The following is a 20,184-nucleotide window of genomic DNA, read 5'->3' as shown; positions in this document are numbered from 1 at the left end:
TGTACTATGTATAACATACATGACCTGACCCCATAACTTTAATTTTATTCAAATTTCAAAAACTTCTTATTACTTTAAATTATTTTAAAACGCCAAGTAATAAGAAACAATATTTCACTTGTTAATTATCACTCGTTTACCTCTTTTTTTTTTCTTTAAGTTTAAGAAATAAAATGAGGTAAAAATTTAGAAGAATATTTAGATAACCATCGATAATCGTATACAAATAATATGCCAAAATAAAAATTTTATTACCTACTGGTCGGAGAATTTACGCTTATATTTCTAAAATATATTATATTTCACATTTATATTATATAAAACCGACTAGCTATTGCCTTGAGTTTCAAGGAAATATATAGTCCGCTATACGTGATAAAACCAGAAACCAAACAAAAAAACGTATCTATGTAAACATCTGTTACGACCTGAATAGAATTATCTAATCGGAGTTAATCTAACAAAAGTGCGTAATCGTTTCGCGAGACTTGCGATTCCGCAAACTACAGGTGAGACCGTAAATGAGATGCAATGGCGTCGATTGGTGAACGAGCGGTGAACCAAGCGTTAAAAAGCAGTATTTAAAAAGCTGTACTCACCGATCAACGATGTCGCAGGAAATTTGGTACACGTGCAACATAAATCAGATCCCCCGGGGATGATAGAGATACGGCACTCTAACAGCCACTCAGTCAAAGCCAAATGTCATAGCAATCCGCGCACTACATCGAGCCTCGTCGACGCGTGTCACGTCAAGGCAAAATTCAAAACCGAAATTCCGAGCATTGTCCTCGTGTCATAGCGTCAGTCACACGCGATTCCGAGAAACGCGATTTCCGCTGAAATCGCCTCGGTTCGGCCACTGTCCACGGCAAAGACAACATCGCGCGTTCTACGACTTATTGAGATATAGTAAATACGAAAGCTGGAATCTAATTATGCGCGTCATCGACCTCGAGACACATAACAAACACCGTTTCTCTTCTCGTTCTCGCATCTCAAAACACGGCACACTGCATAATACGTAGTACGTCGCGCAACATTCGTCCACATGTTGTCCCGCCAAAAAGTTACGCAGGAAGAAGAAGAATATTCCTGGTTCACGGAATCCGCGAGCTCCGATTGGCTGCTCTTTTTGCAATAACGAATCATCTTCGAGAAATGTTTGGAGTTTGTACTACGCTGGTCAAGATGAGGTTAGGTAGACACCCGCGAATTGATGAACTCCGATATATGAGAAGAGCAAATGTTTTTACTCCATAATTCAGCTATTTTGTACGAAATGTTCCTTTCAGGAGGATGACTCTTTTGTTAAACGACGTTTGGTACACTGTCAACGCGATATTCGTCACTAACATGTCACTCCACGAGAAAAGACACTGATCACTCCGACACCTCCGACGCGTACAAATACGTGCTTTGTAAAAATCGAACAGGGAAACGAAACGAGATGCTACGTAGATAGATGTCACTTTCACGGCCGAAAAAAACGCGGAAGCACACTATTTTCGAGTGGAGAACGAGAACGGACGTTATCACAACGTTTACCGTGTCGCGCGCAGCATGGAACTGATCGCTGCGTGCCACCGTATCTCCCCACTACCTCGCGTCCCCACCACTTCGCTCGACACGTTACCGCGATAGAGATGAGGCACAGGTACATATCCAGAGAATAAATAATATTCGATACAACACTCCGTAAATAATCTAAATGTAAGTCGATTTTATATAATATGTTTGATGTTTCGAAGCAATTCTCTTATGAAAGGAAATGGTTATAATTAATTGAAGCTTTTACCTCCTTACAATATTATTTGCTTTCGTTACTCATAAAAAGAAGGAGGAATGATTAATATAACAAAGTATAAATAAAGTTTTCGTCGTAGAATTAATATATCACCATGAATAGATGAGTTCTTTATTAAAAAATTTCGAATATCGTCATTTCTGCAGGCAACAAGAAAAATAAACGACAGATTAAAAATAATTGTTACTTTGTCAATTTTTATGATAAATTCATTGAAAAATAGATCATTTTTATTGAAATGACATTGATTATCAAGTCTTCAAGTGATTTTTCTAAACATTAAATGATTAGAAAATATTAATTCTTGAGTGTTTAAACGATCAAAATTTCTTTGCTTATCGACAACAATTATTAATGATGATTATTTGCTTCGGTTATGAATAACCATTATTGATAATGAGAAGGTTCTTTGGTTACGAATAATCATTATCAGCGACGAGAATACTTTTTCGTTTCACATAACTAATATTGGTAACGCACGTGTTATTGAAAAATTTTTTGGATACCAGTAACCATTATCAATGCATATAAAATTTCTACTCCACGCTAGATGTTTTTCCAAATGACTAAAGCATCCAACGATTAAGTTCGGCTGCTGCGTCACTTTTCATAGAATCGAAGAGCGATAGATTCGCGAGAAACGAAAATCCCCTCGAATATTTAACACGTGCTCGAGGTTCGACCTTTCGAGACCAAGGGTCCTACCTTCCTTCACCCTAAAATGAACTCGAACCATACGGCGCGGGGCATTGTTACACCCAATCCCTCGATATCATCATTGTCGATTCATTCGACACGTTTGAAAGGAACTGTCCCTTTCTTCCTCCGCCGCGAAGCATATTCGTGAAAGATAGGCCAGATCGCAGGTGTCGTACGACTCTTTTTCTCAAATCGAAAAGGAGCCAAGAGGAAGAAAGAGACGCGCTCCCTTTCTATTACGAGGGAAGAAAGAAACGAGGAACAGCCGGGCATGCACGTTAGCTCATATGCATCGCAGTCGACAGCTAGAATGTGATGAGACTTCCATGGCCATTGTCGCGAAATTCCGTGGACGTAATTTCGAGAAGCTCCGAAGCTCCGCGATAAATTGCACGCGCGATGAAAGAACCTTCTTCGTGGAAAAAATACGGAAAATTCATGAATTGTCTCTTAAATAGGATCTTATATAAGTAGACGCAACGTGTTCCATCAGTCTGCCACTATCAAGAATTAAGTCGCGGTAATCCATTTGTAGTGGAGATTTCGGCGAGGAAAATTCTCAATGTAGGCAAATTGAACAGCTCGTAAGAAAAACGACTCCGATTAAACGAATACCCTTTATACCCTGTGTAACACAAACGATAAAATTTAGCATAGAGTTACATTGTAATTTCAAGTATTCTGTTCGGCAAAATCGTCGAGTAACAAACCGGAAAGAAAATCTGACGAACGATTGATTCGCACTTGAGCACAGACGCGCCGTTCAAATGGCAAACCATTATTTCATTATGGCACGAATTAGTGATTATTTCTGCGCAGGCGTCGGCGAACCGCAGGAAACGATTATTAAGCCTGAACCGTTGTCTTCTTCTCCGAATGAGATGCAATTTATAATACGCCCGTTTGTCCAGCGGTATCTAATTGCATTCACTCCCAAAGATCTCCGGATATGCATCTAATTGTTACAGTTGTTCCCACTTAAACGTAACTTTGCATTCCTCTGTCTCAGTTAATTCTGCCATTGTGCTTGGATCTTCATTTAGCCGTCAGTAATCCAGAGCAATTAGACAAATTATCCGAATCCTAGTTCTATGGAGCCGTTCCGAAAAATCTTCCACGATTCTATGAATCGAGGAGATGGTAACGCACGTAGCCTCGACCATCATAAAATCATCATTCTATTTGCTTCAATGAAATAGGCGTCCCCCAACGAGATATCGAGTTACCTTCTTCATTGGATCATCAATAAAGGCAATTGTTATCGGTACTGCTTTCTCAAGCAGCGCTTCTCTGGTCTCAAAATATCAGCACATGAGTATGTGAACACCTTGCTCGGTTTGTAATAACAGTACGTGAATGTCAGAGAAATACGTGAATTAATGGGAAACTAACGATAATTAAAAGTACAACGTCTATCAACATCCTGCGTACTTTAGCAGCAGGATAACGAATAATCGTAAAATAGACCATGCTACAATGCTTTAAGACAGTTCTGAGGATAATTATATTCAGAGGATAAAATTATTATCGGTACTCCTATTTGTAATTTTATAATTGAATTATATTCTATCAAAAGTGATCAAGTGTCCGTATACTTTTGAACGCTGGCGTACATGTGTCTTCGGCCATGACTTTCACGTTGCAATCGTCGAATAAACAATTAACTGCAAGTCTAAAGAATCGAACATATAGGAGCGGTTAAAAGCCGAACAAGGTTGTCTCGGTTCTCTAGACATCGATTCACGATTTTTAATCAACGAGGTGGAAAACGCGCCTCGGTCAGCGCACGCGCCGCTTCTTATATCGCCTTAAGAAGACAATTGCCGCGGGAAGAATGGCACCGTAAATGTGATAGCGGGATAAAAGAATACGGAATAAGAACGGCTCGCTTGGTGACCGAGACGGTGTTGGTGCTCGTGCACGTACACAAAGAGGCGGGTTTGTGAACCGCGATGGTGGAGGAAAGCCGAGGGGGCTCGCTGGTGGCACCGTGGCACCTATACATTTAAATAAATAGCGTTTCATTATAACTTTTGTGCGCGCGTTACTGTCCGCCTGACAATGCCTGAAACAAAGCGCCCTTCCATTGTTTTCGAAATAAAAGAGCGCCGGCCCCACGGCATGGCTGCCGACGACGACGGCCAAGCACCGTCCATGCCGTCTCCAGCTTAGAATCGACACCGTCTTCCTGAGCTTTGCAGGACACTACATCGTCCTGTACGATTATCCTACTTAATCGGTTGGTTAACGTGTTCATCGAGTACGACATGAATTCGATTTGTCACATACGTTTAAATGATGTGTATGGTGCCGATTTAAATACAAATCTCTCATTCGGATCAATCATGTTGCTTGCGAATATTTATGCAATAATTCATATTTTGCAAGCGCAACCGAAGAAACGGGGGTTAAACAGAAAATTGTAGAATATTTTGTACGTGTATTCTGTATCTTTAATTTTCGCATAAAATTCATTGCCTGGACTGCTATACGCTAACAAATAGTTATATAAACAACGTATCGATAAAATGATTTCAAGTTGTTTGAATTCGAATCGCTTGAATGCAGACTTATTCTGTAATATCTTAAATATCATGATGATCGTGATCAAAGAGTATATTAAAAATTAATACGCTGCAGCTTGAACGGATAAAAGCGATCGTCGACAGAAAGGATTCTCGCGTAAGACGCGAGCGTAAGGGATAAGAAAGTATGTCAGACGCACAAAATAGAAGTCTCCAGGATGGTGAATAAGAATCGCGATGCAGCTTCGCGCAAATTTCAGCAAGAAGGATTGCAGCAAATTCCGATGCAATAAAAATCGCAGGCGCGGCATCTGCAAATAATGTATACCAGGTACGCGTGTACGTGTACACTTACTGCGCTAGCTTCCAGAGTGCATAAAGGCTCGGTAAATGTGGCTCGCGATATTGTGCACGCGGCCCGCTTTGTAAGGAGCGAGGCTGCCGTCTTAATATCGCGGGAGCAAGGATTAACCGCGAGACCCGTCTAAGAATGGAAGGATCACGGTGGGATTCTAATTAAACGGAAAACAGCTTCATTAAGTTCGTAACTGCCTCGGGGCCATGCTTCGTGGTTCCGTACCTATGCCATGTTAGGGCGAACCTTTGGATGCATGAACTATGTAACGATGAGTCATGTATTTCGCCCTAATTACGTAACTGTCTGGACGTGTGTAGGTATCATCAAGGCGCAGATCGATTAGGCTGGTATTTTCCAACGATATATTCTTAATACTGCATTATCGCTATCTTAGCTAAAAGGATGAGCTGGATGATCTTGGAGGCATAAACCACGTATTCCGGCCTAATTACGTAATTGCCTGCACGCGTGCAAGTATCACGAAGGCACAGGTCGATCGAACTGATACTTTCAGAACGGAATATTTTTAAAACCGTATTAATGTTATCTTTAGAAAAGGGACGATCAGGATCTAGATGACACATTTCCAGATTGTCTATGTTTATCGGCAGTGATGCTGATACATCGATCAACGTCGTTCATTTCCTTTCGATTCAATCGGATCTAGTCGAGCTCATCAGATAGCGAAGAATCGATATTAAACGTAATTTTCGTCGCACTCGAATCGAGGCTGGCTTGTGCCAGTTGGATATTTATAAATCCAGTAGACGACGTGGTTCCGTGTATTTTCGCGATTTCACGTGTGGTTTCCACCGCATGTTTAAAAGAGAGAAGAGGGGGGCAAGGTAGATGAGGCGCGCACGGTGTGACAGAATCAAAAGCGACGCAAAGTTGCCGTGGATGTAGTTACAGTGGCTTCGTTACGTGTCGATTTGCCGCCCAGTTGAAAGACACCAATTTATAATTATTGCATTGAATAGTCCGACACCGTACACGGTAACTCCCTCCCATTCGATATTACCAACCATTGTACAGTTTAGATTCTATGCAGTCGATGCTCTCTTCCCACTACCTTCGCGCAGCTTGTTTCCCTCTACCGCTCTCTCTTTCGTTTTCTGATTCCTCGCTTCCTTCCACGATCTCTGTCATTTCCTTCCCACCTCAACAAAACTGCTCCCGATTGTTTGTTACATCGCGTGTTCCAGCAGAATACCGACTTAACTTTGCCAGTATATCTGGTGGGCCATTCTGAATAAAGAAAGCTCATATACATCGTGGTTATTGGTGCATGAGTTTTTGATTTACTTGAGGAGATAGTACGCGTATCTTTCTTTCATCTTTCTTTTAACTTACAGGTATATGCCAAAGGAAGTGTTCGAAATCATAGCCTTTCTCTATTCATGCGATGTTTTAACGGTTCTTGCCAGCCTATTCTAGAAATCAGCGTATTCTACATTTGAAAATTGAAGAGGCATTGTGAACACAGACTGAACCACTGAACTGAGGTTAACGATTTGAAATGTAGAATCAGGCTGAGTGTCGCAAGCAGTCTGCTGCTCACCCTTCCTACGAGTCTAGTGCGATTCTCCATCTCGGGATTCAGAATAATCTACCACGCATACTGATACAGTCGTTCCTTCTGGAACACTTTGTGTACCGTATCCGTCGTAAGAACCGACGCAGAACAAGTATCACCCCATGGAGGATCAGCGTCTGCCTGAATACCGCGTGTTTCTAGAATTCCGCGTGTTCGTCGATCGGTGATACAATTAAAGGGACATCGAAAAGCAGTGGGAGAAGCTTAAAAAAGAATGCACCGCACACTCTGGTCGCACCCCTTCAATTAACGCTTTCCAGAAGCTTCGCCGGTGGTTGAAGGGCTGCGGGAAAAAGAGCAACGAGACAAAGGGCCGGCAGATTGGCGATTGCAATTTGCAGAATGGAACCGCGAGGATGGGCGTGCGGATCGGAGGAGAACGAAGAGCAGAAGAACGGAACGGAACGAGCTTGTACAGCTAGGAGAAGAGAGGTTCGGAGGGCAAACGTAGGAGGAAAAAGATGGAAAGGGGTTGGAGGGGGCGGCTGCGGAAAGGCAGAGGCAGAATGCAACGAATTCGAAAAGAGCGGAGCCCTGTGCCTGCATACGTAATGCCATCGGGCCATTGTCAACCGGCGCCGGCCCCCTTTTGTCTCGCGCGGGGGCAAGGGGGTCGGGAGGGGGATGGGCGAAAGGGCAGAGCTGCCCCCGGAACCAGTCGCGGGAAAATTCTGATCGCAGCCAGGGACCGATATCGATCTTCGGCCGATCATTTGCATGCTCATTGTTCGAGCATTCGACGGCGAAAATTCCGGCGACGACGCCCGGCGTCGCCGTCGAGAACAATATTCTCCGCAGCCGCGGCCTTTTCTTTTCATATCACCGCAAGATCTAAGAGTTGGCGCGCAGGGCACAGGTGTCCGCGGCGATAATCGTTCGTCGCGGTTCTTCCGCGATTGTTTATCAGATGCCGACGTTTTTACGTCGATTGAACCTTTGTACTTCGACGCGGTTGTCAGAATAGACACGAAGAAGGAATTATTTGGATAAGGTGAAGTCGTTTGAACCAGTAGGATATAGCGAAGCAGGTTTATTTCTGTCGCCCGAACTTCAACATCTTTGAATTCGGTTTTCAACTTCGTTCATGATATTCGAACTGATATGTATATTATGAGGCAAGATTAGGGCGCGATATAACGACAAAGGAGCGAAAAGGAAATTTTCCCAACGAGGAGAAATATCAAAAAACGGGGAACTGATTCGAACAACAGTATGGCTGATCTGGATGCACGAACAGAGTCCACCGTGTTCTATATCGGTAGCTGTGTTTTTCCGGGCGGCAAAAATCACGGGAAGGAAATCACCGATCGCGAGAACGCGCGGTATTCGTCTTCTGACAAGCCGAATTAATTCGCGCGTGGAGGCCGCCTCCGCGATACCGACAGACGTTCGTCTATTACGAGGATGAAAGAAGAGCACCGAGGGTGGATGGGCTGGAGATGGTAGAAGAGACAAGCGGAAAAGTAACAGACGGAGAGAAAGGCGGAGCGAAGAGAAAGAGAGACATCGGTGCACATATTTTTATGTCATCGCAGTAGAGGCGATGCATTGTTGTCGCGAGACAAAGGCAAATGTGGCGGAAAAATTGCGGAGGAAAGGCGAGGCGCGGGGAATCCTGGCACTGGGATGGGTGTCGGACGGCGAAAAAGAGCGAAGAGGGATGGAAGATCCCCTGAAGGGAGTAGGGTGCTACACGCACGCGACAAAGCGGAATAGGTTAATGCCGGATCTCGCACGATTGCATGACGATCCTTTCCACGGAATGTTCCGCGAAATGTACGCTCGCTGAATAAATTCTAAACACAAACAGAAAGTTCCCTGCGTAAAAATCATACCGCTCTTAGTCGTGATTCACAGTCAGCCGAATTAGTCATCGAATATACGCACGTATATATAACTAAAATTTATTTAATGAATTATAAGAAACGCGTTGCTATTTTAGATATTAACGCGTAACTGGTCACGATAGCGATTATTTTGCTACGTGAACGAACACACAATATGTCCAGCTTACAGATAATCGAAAAGATAAAAAAGATAATATATCGCGTGTTTCGTTTAAAATCATTAGAAAAATAAAGATCGCTGAGATCCGATAGATTCCACCTCACCATTTACGGTTTAATATTTTTCCTTTATTCGAGTTACGATGAATATTTTATAGGGATTTCAAGCCATCATCCTGGACAAGGATATTTTCTGAAACGTATGTCGGGACGAAGGAAACGACTCCTGACGTGGGATAGAGGGAGAAATGAAAAAAAAAACGAAATCGGGGTAGAGGAGACGTAGCAACTACAATTAAGCCAGTCAGTCCGTGGCTGAGTTGTTCCATTGAGAGAATTGGCCTGCACAGGCAGCCAACTATCGAGCAGAATTGAGAGCCGGCGGGGAGATTTCGCAGATTATCAAGCATCAGTTGCCGGGAAGAATAAGCAACCGCCAACCGTCATTTAACTTTAACGCTCGAACTGCCCTCGTCCGCACCCCCGGCAACCCCCGAGGGCCTCCGTTGGTCCATGCTAATTAAATCTGCCTACGTACCTACCCCGTCCACGGTATTGCCCTCCGCTGGACCTCTTCGTCGACCTTCTACCCCTTCGAGCCATTCCGATGATACTACTTTACTTACGTGTGCACTCTGACTCCATTGTATCCGCCATCTTATTAGCATCATTATTTTTTGCAACCTCCTTTTCCAAAGTTTCGAAACTCACTAACATACATAGTCGTCTGTCAGGCGGTTCCAGGCATTCCGTTCGTGTCTTATTAATTGGATTCCTGGTAATTTGGAAATTTGATATTTAATGCATGCAAGACTGAATATTTTCTGAGCTGTATACAAAATTTCTTGTTATTTAATCGTATCGATAAATGGAGAATTTAGATTGAGCTAATACCTGTTTATCGTGTTAACATCTACGTGATAATTATTATCGATAGCCGCAAGAAGAACTTGTGTGTATTGGAGCAATCCAGACCTTTTGTGAATATTAATATTAAAATCTTTAACGAACGAAAGGTATTATCCGTATCGAGGTAATAACGAGACAACTTGGAACTTTCGCAATGGTTTCCCGTTCAAATGAAAACGTCTGGCAGTGTCTATTCTGCTGATTAGAATCTTGCATTATCAGCGAATAGGAAGAAAGGTCTAAGCATACGTCGGAAAGATTCGTGTCAAGGAACGTAATGCCCTCGAATAAAAGCGCTCAAAGTTCTACGGAGGACTCTGTGCAGCATTCATATCCGTTATTTCCTGAAAGCAGCGTGGAGCGTGAGACGCTGTCTGACGCATAAGCGACCGGAACTACTGGCTTACACGACCCACTATCCTGTGTAAGTTTCCTCGCGTGTTCCGAATATTCTCGCTCGTATATGGAGCAACGCGCCGACATCCTCTGTTTGCTATCGTTCAAACTTGCAAAGATATGGCAAGCAGTCTCGTAAATGTTAAGATGGATCTCTTGTTTTGATCACGTAGAATTCGATATACGGACAATTCCAAGCACGATGCATAATATAAACTTGCACTTGTGTAGGATTTTATCACCTTCGAGTTTCGATTCGATTGTAAATTTTTCTTGCAGCGTAGACGCCTGCAAGCGTGTCTTAGCGATGGCACTCTCGTATTCATTTGATTCAGCTATGCAGCTTACTCACGACGAAACGCAGGGTAAAGCGCAGGACTATGTGTTATTCGTTTCCACAATAGCGTCATTGTTGGAGCATTGTGCTTCCACCCCATTCCGTAGATTCGTCGCGAACACTTTATCTCCTACTCCTTGCTGCTCGCGAATACACGTATACGTGTTTTACACGCACGAGCACCCTTGTCCTTCTGCTTCTTCTTCTTCCTCCTTATTCCGCTGCCATCACCATTACGTCTGTACCGATTCATAACTCACGTTTCTATTCCTCCGATTATTACGAGGAAAGAAAAATTCGTCAATATAAAATCGTCGATAGGTGGTGATTTTCCATGCTGAACACCGACGTCTTTTCCTTTCCATTCTCTCTTCTCCCGTACTTGGCTATTCTCTGTCTTATCGAAAATTATTTTCTTTCGTATAAGAAACATATCCGCGATTAATAGGCTTCCAAAGACAAAAGAAACATGATTAAACGTAGAGACACAAGGCGTGGTTATAAAAATCAGACCAACACGGGAAACGATGCTCCAATTGCTTGGAGCGGTGCGTAAGAAAATTCAAAACGATCATCAGAATTTCGTACACATAATTTAATCGGCATTTTTATATCGATAAAGATGAAGAATCGGTAAAAACGTATCGGCATGTCGGTAGAATGAGATTCTGAACAGCGAGGATCCGGAACGTCATCCGGACCGTTAAATCCAAGTCTATAACTAACGTTATCGAGTTTCCAGTATCACGTCTAAGCTAGTATCACAGCTATAGCGGGTTGTGAATCTAAATGCGCGCTCCGCGAGCATAAACCTCCGCGAATTACTATGTGGCTCGTCCAGGAACGATGCCTGATTAACGACGGCACGATATTGTCCCGGGGTTGCTCGAAAAGGGGGACAAGGGACAGTAATGCGCTCATCTCCCGTGCACAATAGAACAATGCGTTCCATAAGTAAAGCGCCACTACTCTCACGAAATATACACACGCACGTTGTCTGCCAATGTGTACGCGCCTTCGAATGAACTCCACACTTAAATGCCCTGAGTATTCACGGTGAAACCCGTTCGGATGGTCTGCAGGCTCGAACACCCCGACGAACGATCGGATTTTGCCTCTGTTTTTCTGCTTTTCTTTCGACTTTAATATTCGTAAACAAGTCGACATTCGAAAGGCGAACGATAGGATTTTACTTTCAACTCTTTGACGTTTCGCGATTTAGATTATTCGCTAACTTGTAATTCGAGATTCAAATGGCGAGCAACGAGGTTCTACTTTCAGTTTTCCGATCTTTCCACTTAAACATCCAAAGTCGCTAACTGATCGAGATTCAAATGTAATCTTGGGTCGTTCAAAGGGGGCAGCCAATTTGGCGGATAAAGGAAAAGCAAAGAACTCGATTGGAAGACGGGTTGTAGCACGATTGGGAAACAGTGGTATTAGCCAACGACTTGGCGGACATCGGGAAACCACTTAATTCCCCAAAGTAAGAAAGCGGCTCGGAAGTCGGCGCCTAAAGTTCACAATGTTCAAGGAAGGAGAACGAAAAGACGGACGGACGCGCAACAACGAGGAAACAATGAGTCGCCGTCGGCCGAGGAGGACGAACGAGCGAGCCACCGTCGAACAATGCATCGAAACAATACGAGGAAGGAGGATGCCATCGCGTAACAATGTGGACAATAGACAGATGGGTATACAGAGAAACGAAGATATATATATATATATATTATAGTAAATCATAAATGTTTCCTTATTTCAAGCTATTAATGAAATAAAATAATTTCATCCGCGTTCCAATGAATCTCTATAAATATTCTCCAGTTCTTTCCTCAACCGAAAACCTCTATCGTCCCTTCCACGTTTCCTCGGTCGCTGGCCACTAAGCCTTCCAAGTTTTGTCTCGCTAGCTGGCCGCCAATGCTGAGCAGTAAGACGCGAAGACGGGAGAAAAGCGGAGAAAAAGACGAAAGGTCGTGGCTTGCACGAAATTTGAAGAGCTATAACTGATATGACGCGAACGACGTTTGTCGATTTCGAAGTTTGTTATCCAGAAAAATGATAAACGTAAAAATCTTTGCTTAAATCATTAAAGATAAAATAGTAAAATGATTCGTAGAGTTTGTATAAACGCAACGTTAGCGAAATGCAGAAACAAAGTATCTTATTATTTTATCGAACTTAGAATTATAGGTGCTGCCAGATATTCGTTGCACGAGTCAATGATATCAAGAAAGAACCGTATAATTTGGAGAATTTCTTCAAGCTTCGTTACTGGATTGCGGATGTTCATGCATTGATGGGAAATTTAAAGATAGGAAAAATGTACAAAATGCGCGTAATACGAAGAAATATATAAAATATACAAAATAAAGAGAGCATTTTATAACGTTTAGTAGATGAAGCAAATTTCTATTTAGATGATCTGTTTTATCATTCCTTACATTTACGAAGCTAAATCGATATACGAAGAAGCAGCGATCGAGGAAAATATTAACAGAAAAAATTACTCTTCTTGGCTTGTAAATTTTTGCAGTTGACCAGCGTGATTTCTGAACGTCTGGTACAACAAAACGGAACACGTATTCAGTGTTGTATGAAAAATTGCAAAGCGGTGGAAAGTCAAGGTAACCCAATTCGGAGGCAAAAAAATCGAGCACGATCGTCCGCAGGGCAAGAAGAAGACCCTTAAGGCGTGTCCACGTGCAGGAATCGCAACGCATGCTGGCCGGCTGCTGCGAGCTTTATGATCGAAAGAGAGATCGCGCGGAGGATGGGTTAACAATGCGCGGGAGCGAGAAGGAGAATGTCAAGTGGACATTGTTGACGGTGACAATGCCGCTGAAATTGCCGGAGAACAAAGAGGTCTTACGATGACGCTGCTGGCGGACGAGCGAGCGAGCGAGCGAATTGAGCGAGTTGCTCGTGGACAGGGACTTCCCGTATATTCTCCTGCATACTGGCCCGCTCTTCGCGCACTCTCTCTCTTTCTTCCTCTGCGTCGAACCAAGCGGCAGAGAAGCGCGTTTCGTCTTCGTCGTTTGGCGAACACATCGTACGCCACCCCTTGTGTATCGCATGGCATTATAACTATCGGCTCTATCGCGACGCCTGTGTCGATACTCGTGAATTAAGCACCTTGATCCATTAAGGATCGGCGTACTCGTGTGTTCGGAGTTAACGGGTCTGTTTGGCATTGTTTTAACGCCGCGGTGACCGTGTGCAGCGCCGTTAATACGACGGCTGATAACGCGTTAACGGCATTACGTCATCGTTTACCGAATACAAGCAAACGGTTCGCATATCAATCAGACGTAAACCGAGTGATTGTTTCCACCGTTCGATCACCAACACGTCGATTCCACGATTTGGTAAGCAAATTCTTGAAAATGTGTAGAAAGGTTGCAGTTACGGCCATTTAATGAGACTCGAATTATTATTTTGCGTTTATTCGATTGCTACTTGACGAAGAAACGCGTCTTTCTTTTCTTCTTTTTTTTTCTTAGTAGCCGTAATTCCGACCTCGTCATTTCCATGGGAATTAATTAACAGCGAAAGGAGATGGAATTTAACCGACTGGTATTGTGGTCATTTAATCACGTGGACAGACCAGTGTCGAAGAGTTTACAAAAGATGCAAGGTTCGTTAACGAAACCACAAAGTATTATCGCAGAAGTAAAAATTCCTAGCGTAGGGAGAAAAATATTCCGTCGGTCGAATTGCTTTGCCAATTATTCTTATTATTATTAATTCCCCAATTAAGCTATTCAGGCTGTCGGCGAATACTTTCTCCTAAATTCTTGTGTGTCCCTAGGCGACTGCCTACGCTGGAATAATACGTCTCGCGACACACAGTTACGGATCGAAGTCAACGAAAGGTCGCTCGGGGGACGACCTACGTTCGACGATTTACCGATTTCGATAAGAGTCGAGTCAACCTTCTCTTTCTTCTTTCTTTTCTTTTACAGCCCAGCTACATGATCCTAACCGAGATTTCGAATCTGTATCTTCGATTTTTTCATCGAGACGCTGCAACCTATAAACTTCGATACTTGATCGATTTTACGACTCGGCTGTATCGCGGATGCTACTGTACGAGCGGAGCTCGAAAGTTCCACGCTGCGCTTGTGTTCTTTGCTCGCGGAGAAATGTACGGGCACGCGTACATTTTCATCTGTCTATAGGTGGAACCGCGGGCCGAGAGAGAACGAGAGAGAAAGCGTCCGGAAGAGCACGGGAGAGAGTCGTATATACGTATATATACATCTGTATATACATGCAGGTATACATCGCCATCGTTCCGTGCTTTCATTCGTTCGCGGAAAGAAGTAAAGAGCTTTGTCGCCGCGGCATCAAAAGCTTGAATGACGCGTCGATGAAAGAAGGAAGTATCGGTACAAGAAACTGCACAGTGAATACTGAAAAGAATGTAGTCACGGGAAGAAGGAGGACAAGGGGCAGGGGGGAGCAGGAACGGCAGAAGGAGTTAAAAAGGAAAGGAAAAGATAGCGAAAACGGGAAAGCAAAAAAGGAGGGTACCGGAGGAGTATTGCGGGTAGAAAACCTTGCAGGGAAAGACCGATAAAAGTTTCTGCCTTGAGACGGATATTGGAAATACCTTCTTCCTCCGATCGACTACCGCGATTTATTAATTAATTCATTCGCCTTTCGCGCCAAATCGACCAAATAGGAAAAAATTCCAGCAACTTGGCGAACGGCCATCGAAAATGATAATATCGCAGCGTTGTTTCGTTGTTTCCGCTAAACTCTCGTAACAACTCGTGAGATCACGACCGCGGTTAGGATTTGGTAAAACGAATCGATGGATTACATCAGTGCCAGGCCACGGTCGAGTTCCAATAGCTAAGTCAAGCATGCCGGATTTCGTTAAACTATTACGAGTATTCAAAGCGTGAGCCTTGTTGCGTATACAGGGTGTCCCGTATAGTTGGCCCGTGGAATCACGACGAAATGACGTGAAGCTGGGAGAGCAGAGGAGAGGAGAGAAGACTGAAAAGCCGTACCCGCGGCAGCGTATGCAGATAATCGGTACAAAGCCTTTCGTCGAATGACAAAGGAGAGCACTGGCCAGCCTCGTGGTTCTCTTGCATCTATATGCCAACGCATGCATACACGCTCGCATTCAGCCGGTATTATTATACTGGATGGCAGCATGCTGCTAGGAAAGGCCCAGTTCCTAACGGCTTTATTCTACTCGTTAAAACGAGATAAAGCTTCCGCGGTGATTCTTATGATTTTGTCGTGGATTCAAGGAAACATCTATGACATCGCGAGGAACTCCGCGTAATACTTTTCTACTTCTACGCTACCGTTATGGACGTGGTTGAGTAGCTTTAATTATTTACCAACGAGTACTGCCGCCGACGCAATTGTCAGAATCGTCAGAACGACGAAGACAGGAAAGGAAACTGTCGAGGTTATTAGATGTACAAACAGAGGAACGCGTGGATAAATTGTAAAGTAGGAAATATATTTTAATACAGGAGTGTAAGTACAAGTAGGGATATAATTTGAGCTGGTCCAGATCCGCACGCTAGCAGTGTTACCCTATAACTGAAAGTCCCGAAGCCATCGTCGCCTGTCTAGTGTCTATGGTCTGCCTTCGTTTCAGTCTATTGTCTATACGCTGTCGATGGCTTCAGTGCTCGAGAAAACTAAAAAGACCAGATGTAGAGTTTCCTTAGAAGTGGTGACCACTTCAACGGAAACATTATTCGGAATAAATGAACTTCTGATGGAAAATGCTTAATTGCAGCAACAAGTATCGTTAATAAGCATTATCTTTTATCCTGCAATTTGTTAATCAAATGGAGGAACAGATACGAGGTAAAAAAAAAATTGTGCGCTTGGCAAGATACTGCGAAATGCTTAGAAACGTTGGAAATGCAGCCAGTGACCGCGGTGCAGCGTACGCTTTCTCGATCGCGTCGACAACGCGTCAGAAAGCAACATCTTATTTCGATAAAAGTCGCGGAAGTCTATTAATCACTGGAGCGCATTGTGACATTCAACCGAGCGGCATTCAGGGTTTCAATATTATCGATACTCAACAGCGGGGCCAGCATCCGCGTCTATTGAAAGAGAGTTTATCAATAGAGTGCAGGACACTCTTGCTGTATCCGCCTCCAAAGCGTTCTAAGCTCAGCGACGTACCTACGATCTTTCGGAAACGATGACCGTCGTCAGGAAAAAAATCTTTTTACGCAGGCTAAACGCGACTGGCAGTTCGACACGGGAACGCTGCATTCGATGATTTCCAATTAATATATCGTATAATAGACAGCCTTGAAAGCTTTTATCTCTCCGGAGCGGTTTCACCATCCAAGCACGTACGCAAAAGGAGGATGAAACTAATCTGGGTTAGTATGGTTAAGGGGATTTTCGAGAAAGCCACAAGTGGTCGAGACGGATACTATTCTTCCTTATGTGAAACTTCGATTAAGCTTATACGTCGGAAATAATTCATGTTAATGCCGACAAGCGGCTAACTTTCAGGGAGTGTGAACGTTCATGGTCAGACACACCTATTGCCCCTCCTATGGAAGATCGATAACGAAAGACAGGCTTCGGCTACTTTAAGGAGGTTCGAGACGTCATGGTTAGACATTGCCTTCAATACGAATAGACACGGTAGAAAGAATACATTTCGAATAGTCTCACCTTCGTCTTAAGGAGAATGATTACACCACGGTCGGTCGTTGTTTCTCCTGGAATTGCTCTTACTTTTTAAGAAGAAAGAATACGTCGTATTCAGATACTCAGATAATTCAGGCATTGTAATGATGCTTCAACGGATGCAGAAAAACTCACGTTCGTGTACTCTTACTTTCTGATCGATCTTAATTATCAGCGGTACTTTCAAGCTCGTCAAAGATATCGTATGCAGCGTGAAAGTCTCCCTGCATTGGCGTTTGAAACGAATCCTCCGTTAATCCGGCCAGCATAGAAAAAAACACGAAAAGCCCGACGAATTCGCGGAATGCACGGTTTCCTGACCAACAGACGATTCTTTCCACGGTCCAGTTAGACGATACAGAATTAAGCTCGAAAAGTACTCGGCGAGTACCGGGACGATGGAATACCGGGCCTATAGAGCTATAAACAGCGACAAAAGGATACCGAGTGGGCGACGAGCATTGAATGTACGAGAAAGGATTGTATGCCAGCGAACGATGCTGACGATGGTAGCGACGTTGCTGTTGCTTTTGGCATACGTGTGTCACGTACGGTATGTCTGTCTGCGGCCTGCTTTTCGGTGTATCCGCGCTGCCGGCAGAAAAGAGGAGTATTTTAGCTCGCGTCCATATGAACGTAGGGACGAAACAATGTAGCTTTTGTGCGAGAAAGGAACGGAAAAGCAAAGCCAAAGAGAGAGCCTAAGAGCGATTGAAATGCTCGGCCGTCTGTCTCTTGTTCTCCACCGCCTCCCTTCGTCGTCCCACCCTCTTTATCTATTCTCTTTTCCTTCCTCTGCGTCTTTGCCGCTTCTATCTTTTTACCACTCAGCCATCTACGTCGTGCTTCTTCCTTCGCTTCATCTTTGCTTTGATCGCAACACTGCCAAACTGCGAGTGATCGCAAACGCGTACACCTTCCTCTCGGACAACGATCATCCATTCCGAGTCTCTTCGTTCTTTATACACGATTCGCCTAACTCGTAAACCTTGACCTTTTGCAGTTAGCTGTAAGATGACAGTCGTGTATACCATATAAATTTTTTTTCTTTTTTTTTAATATAGCACACGATAAGATGAAATAAAATGACATTTCTCGTGTACAAGGTCGCGAAACAACTATCGAATTGAGAACGATTCGTTACTACCCGCAAAGCCGAAGACGACAAAGAGATTCTTTTTTTTGGTCGAACCTCGAAGAGAAGCAAAGATGTCAGAATGAGAAAGTAACGACGCGCGGAGCGAAGACGCGGTTGGCAATAGAAGGGTGGTATGTGCAAGAAGGGCAAGTATTGGTAGACACAGATGTGAGGGGTGGTTGCAGGTTGATAGTCAAGACTGCCTTCAGATTCCAGAGTGAAGCATTGTGTCCCGAACGCGCATTGTCCTCCCGTCACCGGCAACTCGACAATGCCGAGTCCGTAAGTTAGTAACCCTACCGTAAAAACTTATCTCCACCCCAAACCATCGACCTCCAGCCTCCATGATTCCGTTCGATTTCCAACCACCTCCCGCCAACTCTTCCGCTTTTCTGTCCTGGCTCGTGACTTCTGCTGCTTTTACTCTTCCTCCTCCCTTCGATTGCAAGAATCAACGATCTGTGTCTACGATGTTCTTGTGTTCTCCCAGCAACAAGACAAAGGTCTTCGTCGGAGCTTCGAATTCCGCTTCTCAAATAAATAGAGTCGTAAAACACACTGACGGCTAATGCCAAGAGATTAATAACTAAAATCCTCGTTCGAACCGAAAAACGACTAACAGTAAAACAGGTTCTTCGTTTTCCTAATTAATAAAATTTCGTCGTATGATTTTTCATGATGATGAAGTATAACGTAGCAGTTTTACAACTACGTCGATTAATGGTAGGGAGCCGAAGAAGTCGATCGTCAGCAAGCAGAGAAACACTCTGGGATCGGAAGCGAACGTCCTGGGGACCGGATACAAACATTAGGGGTTGGCGGGTGGTCCTCTCGTTGGGACTCAAGTTGCCGAGCAGCCGGACAACGCGTGGTCGCCGGACAAAGCTCTTCTAATTGTCCCCATCAACGACGAAGAATGGACCGCGGGCCTGCCGCTGACAATTTCATTTGTAATTTGCATAAGGCTTATTAAAATCACAATGGACGTGGACCCAGAGGGATGCTCGATCGAGGTGGCCGCAGCCTTCTTTTTTGGACTGCTCGATAGAGAATAATCACGGTCACCGCTGTGCTGGTAATTGAACTTCAATAAGGAGCGGAACTCGTTTCGACCATTCGCGTCAACTACTCCTAATAAAAAAGATAATCGACGAGAAATTTAAATCGTTGTGAACTTACGTTTGAAACGGCTGACTCGTTCGCTTCTCTTATCCATGATTATATCCAAGAACACTGAACACACTGTTACACTGTATTTCGTTGTCTAACGAATCGTAATAAAAAAAGGTAATAAGAAAAGGATAGATGCGTAAAAAAAATGTCGAACGAAATTTTTCTAATAAAAAGGAAGACGAATAAAAATGTGCCAGGTATGAATGAATCGTGAAAGAAATAATATAATAAGAAATGATAATATAGATGATAGATGTAGAAATGAAATTAATTTGAAGGTACGTATGGCAGGATCTGTCACACCGATAATTCCACGTTTGTCGAAATGTGTCGCGCACGTGAGACGGCGCGGAACTGAACCATCTCAAAACGCTATCATATCGCGCGCCGCCACATTCCCCCACCACTTTCGACCAAAATGCGTCTACGCATCTCTTATTTATGCTGCTATAAAAAATCGTTCCGATTAGAATGTTAATTATTGTGGCAAAAGACAATTGTCTCACGACCTGATAAAAATATGTATATTACTTATCTAAATAA

General features: G+C 43.6%; 1 protein-coding gene and 1 long non-coding RNA gene across 8 annotated transcripts in view; one reads left to right on the top strand and one right to left on the bottom strand.

Moving 5' to 3' along the window:
• The window catches only part of LOC117216561, a 202,144-nt gene extending 181,970 nt beyond the window's left edge, over window positions 1-20,174 (bottom strand). For 2 of the 6 annotated variants that reach the window (XM_033463345.1, XM_033463347.1), the window contains exon 1: window positions 19,648-20,163. In XM_033463345.1, the coding sequence (XP_033319236.1) occupies window positions 19,648-19,684 (37 nt within the window). In that variant the 5' untranslated portion in view covers window positions 19,685-20,163. Of the gene's footprint in view, window positions 1-599; window positions 1,688-19,647 lie in introns of those variants that run through there. The other 4 variants (XM_033463348.1, XM_033463350.1, XM_033463351.1 and 1 more) reach the window with 4 other exon arrangements.
• On the top strand, window positions 13,348-19,652 carry LOC117216565. 2 transcript variants are annotated; one of them, XR_004489385.1, is made up of 3 exons: window positions 13,348-14,005; window positions 18,437-19,098; window positions 19,196-19,652. It is a non-coding gene; the product is annotated as an uncharacterized LOC117216565 (long non-coding RNA). The 2 variants fall into 2 exon arrangements; XR_004489384.1 differs by lacking the exon at window positions 13,348-14,005 and adding an exon at window positions 14,616-14,916.
• Window positions 20,175-20,184: the final 10 nt, after the last annotated feature.

The sequence above is a fragment of the Bombus bifarius genome, unplaced genomic scaffold, assembly GCF_011952205.1.
Source record: "Bombus bifarius isolate JDL3187 unplaced genomic scaffold, Bbif_JDL3187 scf7180000010271, whole genome shotgun sequence".
Classification (NCBI taxonomy): Eukaryota; Metazoa; Arthropoda; class Insecta; order Hymenoptera; family Apidae; genus Bombus; species Bombus bifarius.
The sequence above is the reverse complement of the archived record's forward strand: the minus strand, read 5'-3'. Positions and strand labels throughout refer to the sequence as shown.